Raw genomic sequence first — 10,653 nt, 5'->3', positions numbered from 1 at the left:
GGATTGACCTAGGACATTCAAATCGTTTTGAGATCCGGCAACTCCGAAGAAGGCGTGCCAAACCCATGTATCAAAACCAGCAACTGCTTCCAGGATGATACTTTTCTGCCCTTTTCTATTTCCGTAGTCCCCTTGCCAAGCAGTTGGACAGTTTTTCCACTGCCAGTGCATGCAGTCAATACTACCAATCATGCCAGGGAATCCTCGAGACTCAGCTTTTTGGAGAAGCCTTTGCAGGTCCCTGGGCGTAGGTTTGCGGAGGTAGTCTCTGGTGTACAGAGTTTCCACTGCATCACAAAATCGCACCAAGCTCTCCAAAATAGTGGACTTCCCCATCCGAGCAATCTCATCCACCTGATCAGCAGATGACCCATACGCCAACATTCGTATCACAGCTGTGAATTTCTGCTCTGGAAGAAGTCCCAAATTTCCAGCACAATTTCTCTTTTGAACAAAATATTCATCATAATTGCAAATATCATGCATGATTTTATTGAACAAATGGGGTTGCATTCTATATCTCCCTCGAAAATGAACATCAGAGTACAGAGATTGTGGGATAAAATAATCTTCCATAAGATTCTTACCCCGGGAATGTCTATGTCTGTCCACATTTGGGCGACGGCCTTCTCGTGAACCACGGCGAGCCTGCTTTTCTTCCTCCAGCAAAGCAACTGCTATGCCAAGTTGCTCATCTAGTTATCTCTGCGCCCTTTTGCTTGCAGCTCGTCTACGCATTCTTTCTCTAGTTTCTCGCTCTTGCCTCTCCAAAACCTCTTCCATGTCTGCCATTGAGAATGGAGAATGAAATCTAAAATTTGACAAATGGAAATGTAGAGAAGAACTGGTGTGGGAGGTATGAGCTGAACCTCTGATTTTATAGAAAAATGTACACAGATAGATATGACACGCGGCGCAATTTTAGAGGGTGAAAATCTTATCTGAAATTTGAAATTCAAATGAAATTTCAAATTTATCTGAAATTTGAATTCCGAAATGTATCTGAAATTTGACATTTTGAATTTATCTGAAATTTGAATTTTGAAATGTATCTGAAATTTGAAATTTATTTGAAATTTGAAACCGAAAATCTTATCCGATATGAATAGTATTGACACGTAGGAACCCAAAAATCTTATCCGAAAATATTATCCAAATTAATTGTTTAAGTAAACAAAATTGTGAAAAAAACAAAAAAATGAATAGTAATTGCCATGGCAAGCCCCAACTGCTGGAAACACATTTTACTGGAGGGGGCTAGGGCAGCCACTATTCACGTGAATAGTGCCTGCCCTAGGGCTAATCTTGCCATGGCAAGAGTCAACTGGTGGAAGTGCTCTAAGAGTTTTGAGTTTGGCTCTGAGGTGCAGTCTTTTGCGGAAGTGCCAGCTTTTCTTGTGAATTGTTCGGCTGCGGATGCTATTGGGGTGTCTAGGTCCCGTGTTGTCTGTGCTTAGTCTTCTTGTCCTGGGCTCTTAGCCCCTCTTGTTATCGGGAAAAAAAAAGGTCCAAATTCTTTAACTTGAAGCTCACGAGTCAACCTATGTTTTTTTTCTTTCAATATTCTAAACTATTCTAAATAACGGAGGTTCGAACATGGCACGCACAGTGTCTTGCACAACTAACTTAACCCAAATTTGCTTCCAACCGCTAATATCTTGCAATACGGACAACACATGCAAAGGAGGAGTTTTATTTTCATACAAAAGACAAATCAAAACTTGAGGGCCTCCAACAATTAAACCATACTTTAATCTAGTAGCTTCAATTTAAGAACCGAAGAAAAACCAATAGATATTGAACTAACACTTTAGCATACCCATTTGAGTTTCTTATAACAAAGCTTATTTATTGATATTCCTCCTGTTTTTATTGAAAATTTTAATTTACCTATTGACTTTGTAATTGGGTCAATGTGTTCTTTGTGCTATTGACTTTGTAATTGGGTCAATATGTTCTTTGTGCTATTATTTTGTGTATCACGTTGCCAAATTCCGTCAATTTAGTAACACTGTTAACCCGCTGAACATTCTAATAATTTTGTAAGTTAAAACCCGAATAAAAAATATTTATTAAAAAACATTTTTTTAAGAACTTGCAATTTTTGAAGTGTTTAAAAAGAAACCCATCAACCCCTCCTCCCCCTCCCCCTCTCTCCAACCACCCTGCTGCAACCACATTTCCCCCCTCCCTCCCCTCCTTAACTTATTAATCCAAGACATTGAAGAAGTAGGGAGATGAATTGTGTTTGACAACCCAATCCCACTACCACGACAACCCAAGCCACACCTACCCTTGTTGTCGTCACCATCATTATCCATATCCCAACCATTAGGAGGCTAATGATTGGTTGAAGTTGGAGAATATCAAGTCCAGATCTGGTCGGGTTTGGTGGGGTGGGGGGGTTGGGTTGAGAGAGAGAGAGAGAGAGAGAGAGAGAGAGAGAGTGGGGTGGAGGTGGCTGGGTTGGGGAGGGTGAGGGTCGAGGGTATTGGGAAAAGGATTGAGTTGTTGGTGTTTTTAAAAATAAAAATAAATTTTTTTTTTGATAAAGTTATTTAATTTAATTTTGTTGATTTTTAACTAATTTATAAAACTGATAATTGTTTAAATTTTAAAAAGAAATTAAAAATATTTTTAAGTATTTTTAAATATTTAATTTAAATTTTAAATATTTTATTAATTAAAATTACTAAAATACCCATGCCATATTAGCAAGATAACGGTTTTATTGAGAAATTTGACGGAATAAGGCAACGTGACACACATAATAATAGCACAGGAGATATATTGACCTAATTGTAAATTCAAGAAGTAAACTTAGATTTTCGGTAAAGCATTAGAGGCATATAAATAAATAAGCCTATAACAAAACGTGATGCAACATTCCCAATATTAGAACATAACATGAACAACTTTTTTGTTTATCCAATATGAACAAAATTTAACTTCCCAAATAAATTATTAGGTGGTTCCATTTTATATTATTGGTGGACATTTTCTATTGACGTGAGCCGTATTTAGGATAGGATTAATACGTTGACTAATTTGTAATTAATTATTAATTGTAATTAGGTTTTATTGTATACTTCTTTCCTTGTAAGAAAATATTCTTTACTTGGAAGAGAAGTCTTTGTACCCTATATACCTATATTTGGAGAAGAATAAACACTTTGAAATTTACCTAAGAACTCTCTTTGTCTAATATTCTTTTCTTCATGGTATCAGAACAGTTTGATTGACTGGGGCTTTACCCTTACCCTTTACCCAATATGTGATGTTCACATGTTTTGCTTGAACGTTTACCCTTACCTCTTACCCAATACGTGGTGTTTAGGTGTTGGGCTTGATTAATTGCCTCTGATGTGGACTTGACTCATGTGTGACCTACTATATGGTGGTCCCACGTAAGGTGGCCTGTTGAAACATATAAAGTTCCACATCAAAAACTTGACAAATAAAAATACAACATATAATGAATGGTTCCACTACTAATATCACCGATGGCCTTTATAATAAAACCCCATACCTACTGAGCTTTGTAGGTGGTGTTAGATGCCCTAGAAGCCAATATAAAATGGATAATTCTAAGAAAATAATATATAATAATCAAAGGGGCAAGAACGTTGCTTTAGATACATAACGTACACAAAGTGATAAGTCCATGGATTAAGATATAAATGGAAAGTGGTCTAAAGAAGTTAGATGCACGAGACCTTTCCATACATATAATATCGTATCCTAAAATGTTCCTAGTCATAGGATCACCAATTGGACAATAGTGATTCGCAAAAACTAGTACACATTATGTCTACTCAATTGGGAGGATGACTAGTCTCAAGTCATTCGTGTAGAAACATTGAGATATATGTATAGGTACTCTATAGAAGATGGTGTCTACTAAATGCGATCAACTCTAGAATTCTTGTATGGAAGTCTTAGAATTCTAAGTTGTGATAATGCAAATTAATCCTTAGACTTGAGACATCACAGTTGTCTTCTGTATATGTTGTTTCTCTTGAGAGCACTATACGGTCGTATCAAAATGATGTGACTTAAATGTGTTCCTCAGGATTCTCAGCGTATACGCAGAGACAGGTGAATGTACAACAATGAATCTCTGCTCTTAGTAAGAAGATAGAATACTCTAAAGATATTGTTCACCCGTTTTTGTGTTTACTCCTGAGGTGGAAGGGCGAAGTTCCCCACTGGCTTAGAGACCATTTGTTGGTCGACAAGTCAGCTTTCTTTGGTGTTGGTGTGTGAGCGTGCCACAGCTAGCAATGCAAATCCTAGCAGACTTCATTTTAGAGTGGATAACTTGCGCCCCAAGTTACTGACTTCTAAAACAAATGATTGTGAATTTGGGTGAGGAATATCTCCCAAGTAAGTTCTTTTCTTGCCTCAGACTGGTGAGGACTTTCATAATTTATCTCAGTATAAAAGTGGTAGTTCTGGCCAGAATAGAAAATAATAAAGTGGACTGTTTTAGGCAGAACTGTCTTTTACAAAATTAAGAAGGGAGAAATCAACTCTAGAGAGACAAAAAGATGGCTGGAATCCCACTTTTGCCTGGGTAGAAACTTCTGATCCAGGCTGGACTGAGTGTGTCTGTGCTGGACTGAGCTGTCAATAACTTCAACTGCTTAGCTTCAGCTATAAATCGATACCAAAGTTCAATTTTGGCAGAGCTTTAATCTACTTCAAGCCTTGGGAGGCTTTTGAGTGGGCATAACTGCGGCTTCTTCAGTTTGAAGGGGCAGAAGTGGCTGTTCTCGAGGACTTAGCAAGCTGGAACTGCACTGTAAAATTTGTTGAGGTTTTCATATTTGTGAAAACTCAAACTATGCTTGTTTTGGCTTTTGCTGAACCAAATTTGTAACGAGAGAAGTCTAGTTTTGAATGACTTATTTCTCTAAGTCTGAACTTTGGAAACTCTGATATATAGTTGGCTTCTTTGGTGGCTCAAATGAGCTTTTGGTTGATTTCTTATTGTTTGATTGATTGTTTGAATTTTTTGAGTGTTTTTGTTGTGTTTTTGCTTCCTTGCCTACTTTCATTTTTATAAGAGACCCTCATGGGGAGGTGATTTTAATTCTAAATAATGGGCGGCAAAAAGATCTCCTATAATGTAAAGTAAAAAGGGATTCTTATCAATCATGGTAGATAGGCTCTCAGTAGTCGCTTCCTAAGGCAGTCCCTTCCCTGGTTTCCTGGGTGGCAGCTTTCTATTTCAACCGACGCCACCGTCCGTGTAGGCTTTTTATGGCGGTTGGCCCTTTTCTTTTGTATTTTCTGAATAGTTCCCTGTTTTCCGTTCTAATTTAGAAAGCGTGATCCGTGAATTCCTTGGAAGATGGTGTATTGATTTGGAGCAAAATCTCGAACACAGATGGGTTTTTGATCTTCTGTTGGCAGTGTTTCAGAGATGTCCCTCTCATATTTTAAACTTAGTTGGAATCGCTGACTTTTCAAAGTTGAGGCAATCACGTGGGTGTGTTTTTGATCCTTTGGGTTTTGAACCTAACAAAAAATTACGGGCTGATCCTTGAAGCCCAATTGAAAGTTTCCACGTTGGGCTTTCTTGGGCTGAGGCTTTGTTTTCAACATTTTTGGTGTGAAGCCCAATCTGTCTGGATCCTAATCTTGTTATGGGCCTGTCTTTTGTACTTTGGCTTGCTGAATTTGGGCCCAAACAATGCCCCCTAAGTCTGAATCGTTTTGGAACGGTTTCAGACTTAATGTTTTGCCATTAATTCGCGCGCCAGTTTTCCGTTTCTTAGCCCACGTCTGCCACGTTTGCCTACTACGAACTAGAGTTCGTGGGAAAACGGCTAGTTATTAGCTAGTTACTAGCTAATAATCATCAGGTGCCGTCCCATCTTCTTCTTCCCACGTTTTCGAGCCCATCTCTAAAAGAAATTCAAATCCACCGCTTCTGAAAAACCCTAAACCTTCCGACTCTGTTCCTCCGAGCTTTTCTTCGAGATTTCCATTGTTTTCTTCAGACCTCTCTTTTCTTTTAGTCTCTCTCTGCTTCTTCCCCTGAATCAGAAATGTCTTCCCCAAGATCCCGTGCTCAGTCTTCTTCAACTCCAGTTCCTCCCGATTACATCATTGGGACCGGGATTGACGCCCACGCGATAGAAGTCAGGAGCAAGCTTCATCCCTTTGCCCAAAAGAATTTGGACGAGAATGTCCTTCATTTGTTCGAGAACACCCTGGTGTTAGGGCCTCACTGGTTTGGTCCTGTTCCAGCTGAGATGGCAGAATTGCTGAAAAAGGATGCCGAGGCTCCTTTGTGTTTTGAGAGTACTTCTGCCCTGGCTTCTTATTCTTGGGTCAGCAAGAATTTGAGCCGGTCCTTCCCGTCCAACGAGGTGAGGAACAGTCCGGTCAAATGGGCAAACTGGATTGACAGACTTCTCCCGAGATATGGGGGTCACTGGAGGAGAGCCGGGATTTATGACGCTATTCTCCTGTCCAAGCAGTCGATTAACAAAGATGAGAACCTACTTGCCGCTGCTTTGTGCTTCTGGAATTCTGCCAGCAACACATTTGATTTCTGTGTGGGTCCAATGGCGCCAACCCTGCTGGATATGGCCCAGATTTTTGGGTTCAGGCCCCATGGTAGGCCTGTTGATGCCATTGGAGATTATCATAGGCGAAGAAATCAAGAGAAAGTGGCCACTCCTTTCACTATCTCTTCTTCCATGATCAACCAGAACTGCTCTTTCTCCAATTATCTGAAGAAATTCAGTGCTGAGAAGGACAAGGATCAACAACACATGTTGTTCCTTCTGTATTGGCTGAACCGGTTCATTCTCCCCAATCGGTCTTCTGCAGTTCTGCTAGAGTACAGACATTTGGCAGAAGCACTTCACAATCACACTGATGTGGGGCTTGGGTCTACAGTTCTGGCTCACCTTTTCAAGAATCTGCACACTGCCACCCTGGAGAATCCACTGAACCTGTCAGCCCCTGGCGCATTCTGGATGATCCAGATCTGGCTGCAGGTCTATTTTCCAGAGCTAAGGTTCCCAGACATAGTTCTGCCTGAAGACCAAGTCCTGGCTCTTTCTCTGATATCGGCAGAAGTGCCCAAGCGTTCTATTGAGGAGTACTTGATGCTCTTCAGGCATTGTACAAAAAGGTCGGCAGCTCAGTGGCAAGTGGTGATCAAAAGGACCTATCCTTGGTTCCAGACCGGATTTCGGTTGTTCGAGAAGGAGCCAGAAGATGAGGCTGCCAGAACAGACTTCAGGAGGAAATTTCTGAGCATTACTCTGCCCAGAGATTTACCCCACGGTGGGGGCAAACCTCCAAACTATCATCTGGGGGCAGAAGTCTACCATCCCAACTTTTGTGCAAGGCAGCTTGGTTGTCCTCAGCTCATTCCGCTGAAATCATGTCGGAGTTGTAACCGGGCCTCTTCTTGGAGGGATGCAGATGATTTGGAGGTGCACAAGGATGCCCGGTGTGCAGTGAACAAAACCAACAACAGCACGGATGCCCTCTATCCCTCATGGGAGATGAATTCCTGCAGTTCTGCTGATTTTGACGCATGGTGGAAAGCCAAATTCCAGGGTCTGCCTGCTTCTGTCACTGCCCTCAAGGTGCTGTTTGATGGTTGGGAGAACTAGGTTATCTTTGCGGATGGGGATGCCAAGACGCACATGATCCAGACTATCAAAGACATTAATGCACAAATCATAGAAGGTAGATTTTTGATTCTGTTTAGGATTTATTCTGTCTTGATGATCGATTTCTAATGTCTATTCTGCCTGTATCAGATCCTTCCCTGACCAGCGTAGGTGGGCAGTCTGTTTAGGCTGGAGAAGTGATTGGTAAGTCTTCCTTTTTAATTTTCTTCTGTCTTTTCTTGTTGGATTGGTTTCTAATCTCTAACTCCTTGGTGCAGTCTCTTCTGTTATTGCCGCCGGGGACTTGGAGCTTCCTTCTGCAGATGAAGGAGATGAGGTCTAGGCAGAACAAACCCCTGCCGAGGCCGCTCTTTCTGGCAGAAGAAAAAGAAAAGGACCTGCCCCTCCTTCGGTCAATACCACGCGGCCTGGCGTTTCAGGTGAGCTCGTGATGTTCCACCTATTCCTTTCAGATTTATTCTGACCTGCCTTTTTTTCCCTAATCTTGCTTTGTTCTGTCCAGCTGAAAGTCCTTCCCCTCCTCCTACTAAGTTGAAAAAACTAAAAAGGAGGAGTGAGGTGGAGTATGTTGCCGCGGAAGAAACTGCAGTAGTCCCCACCACTACCTCTCGGACGGATGAAGACCTGCACGAGGCTTTTGAGGAGGTGGAGCAGGAAAAGGAACTGGAAGAGCTGGAAGGAATGCCTCAGGAAGAAGCGGCAGTGGTGGAAGGAGAGGTGAGTTTTATTTCTGTGATTTGCATCAGTTCCCCTCTTGCCCCATTCCTTCTGTTCTGACCCCTGTTTTGTAGGAGGAGATCCCTGCCAAGGTGATTGCAGAGAGCATTGCCTTGGCGCAAAAGCAACAAGGGGTCCAAGGGCTGAGCTGACTAGCTCAGAACTGGCCTTATTTGAGGATGCCGAGGCAGAGCACTCTATTGCCGCTCCAGTGGCTGAGGATCAGGCGGAGCGGGCTGCATAAGAGCCTGTGGATCAGGCAGAAATGTCTGTTGTAGTTCCGGAGGCTGAAGTGGAAACAACTGCCGCTGCCCCTGTGGTTGTGGTAATTCTCCTCCTTAACTGTCCATATTTTCCTGCAATTCTGCCTTGTTCTTTATTTTTAACTATTGTAGCCTTTCTAGGTAGAAGTGCCTAGAGCTGTTGGCGTCCTGGCAGCGGTGACCAGTCCTCTGAAGCCTCCAATTGTTGCTGTAAGTTTTCATAACTTTTGGGCCCTTATTTTCCACTTTCTGCCTGGTCTTAACTTATGCTTTCTTTTGCAGATGCCCATTCATTCCTTTCCAGCATCATCTGCCACGGCTTCTTTTGCTGATCCAGAACTGGAAGAGTTTGAAGCCATGGATCTGGATGCCCAGTTGGATAGATTGGAGAAACTCAACTCTCCTCCGGCAGGGGAAACTCTAGGGCAGTGGAGGAGGCCATGGAGAGGTTGAAAATCTGGCAGTCCACTGAGTTGGAGTTTGATCAAGTCAAGGAAGCCTTTGATCAGCTGATGAAGGACTTGGACCTGCTACACAGACATAACATGGCTCCGAAGCCTATTCTTGAGATGGGCCTAAGCTTGGCCAGAGATGTGCTCAACCTGCATGATCGCTATGAGGATCTTAGGCCCACCTTCAAGACTTCTGAGTTCTGCAAGGCCACCCATGAAGCCAACCTGGCTGATTTTGCAAAGCAGAAAGCAGAACTGGACCAGATGGTGGCAGGATACAAGGAAGCCAGGGCTACCGCAGACAAGCTGGAGAAGCAAATTGAAGAGCTCCAAAAACAACTGGCAGAGTGCAGGGAGGTGCAGAGCAGGCTTGGGGCTGGACTGAGTTCTAAGACCAAGGCTACTTTCCTTGTGCAAAGCATGGTTGCGGCTTCCAGGCCAGCCTTGGAAATTGCAGAGGCTTCAATTCATCAAGGGGTGCTGCTCCAGAAAGAGCTTTCTGTCAAGAAGGCGAACCTGCATGAGACCCTTAGGAAACTAGGATTTTAGTTTCTTTTTTTATTGTTTGAATAATTTGCCGCGAAGGTGGCTATTTTTATATAAGCTTGCATAGCATTTCACTGCTTTTCATTTACTCTTGATGCAATAACTGGACACAGTTTTGAAAGCAAAAACAAAATAACTTTAAAGCAAAAATAGATCCAAACAAAATTCTTTTCAAGAAACAAAAAATGGGTCAATCTTGTTCCTCTTCTATCCCGGGATCTGTCTGTGCAGCCTGCGAATCCCACATGGTTAGATAGAACTTCTTTAACCATTTACCATTGATTGGGGCAGTATGAATAACTCCATCTCGGTCCTGCAACCTGTATGCCCCCATTCCGAGGATCTGGTTAATTATAAAAGGGCTTTCCCATGTAGGTGACCATTTCCCATATCCAGCTATGTGTGCTCCAAGGGGCAGAATTGCCTTCCAGACTATCTCTCCCTCTTTTAAACTCTTGTTTCTGACTCTTCTGTTGTAGGCCCTCGACACAGCCTGTTTTCCTGCTAAGAGTTTGTTGAGGGTGTCAATCCTGCTTGCATCCAATTCTTCCAATTCCAGCAACATGGCTTGAGAGTAATTCTCCCCAGTGAGACCGTGCTGGTGAGCAATTCTAAGAGACTGGACTGCTATCTCCATGGGAAGAATTGCATCATGGCCGTAGGTTAGAGCATCGGGGGTCATGCCAGTTGCTTCTCTCTTTGAAGTTCTATATGCCCACAAAGTCTCTGATAACTTCTCATGCCACTGCTTTGGATTCTTCTCCAGCATATTTCTGATGATATTGATAATCACCTTGTTACTTGATTCTGCCTGTCCATTAGCTTGAGCATAGTAAGGAGTAGATTGAAGCAGTTTGAACTTGATTGTTTCTGCCATATCTAGCATATCCCTAGATATGAAAGAAGAACCCCTATCAGTTGTGATTGATTCTGGAATGCCAAACCTTTGTATGATCTGTTCTTCTATAAAGGTGATGATCTCTTGAGATGTTGTGGTTTTTACTGGCTTGG

At 42.3% G+C, this 10,653-nt stretch overlaps 2 protein-coding genes across 2 annotated transcripts; one reads left to right on the top strand and one right to left on the bottom strand.

Moving 5' to 3' along the window:
• LOC109947268 lies at positions 6,057–7,643 on the top strand. Its single transcript, XM_020557197.1, has one exon. The coding sequence runs from the start codon at positions 6,057–6,059 to the stop codon at positions 7,641–7,643; it is 1,587 nt and encodes a 528-aa protein (XP_020412786.1).
• On the bottom strand, positions 9,833–10,411 carry LOC109947267. Its single transcript, XM_020557196.1, has one exon. The coding sequence runs from the start codon at positions 10,409–10,411 to the stop codon at positions 9,833–9,835; it is 579 nt and encodes a 192-aa protein (XP_020412785.1).

This window comes from Prunus persica, chromosome G2, assembly GCF_000346465.2.
Source record: "Prunus persica cultivar Lovell chromosome G2, Prunus_persica_NCBIv2, whole genome shotgun sequence".
Lineage (NCBI taxonomy): Eukaryota > Viridiplantae > Streptophyta > Magnoliopsida > Rosales > Rosaceae > Prunus > Prunus persica.
Note: the sequence above shows the minus strand (reverse complement) of the source record. Positions and strands in the feature narration are given on the sequence as shown.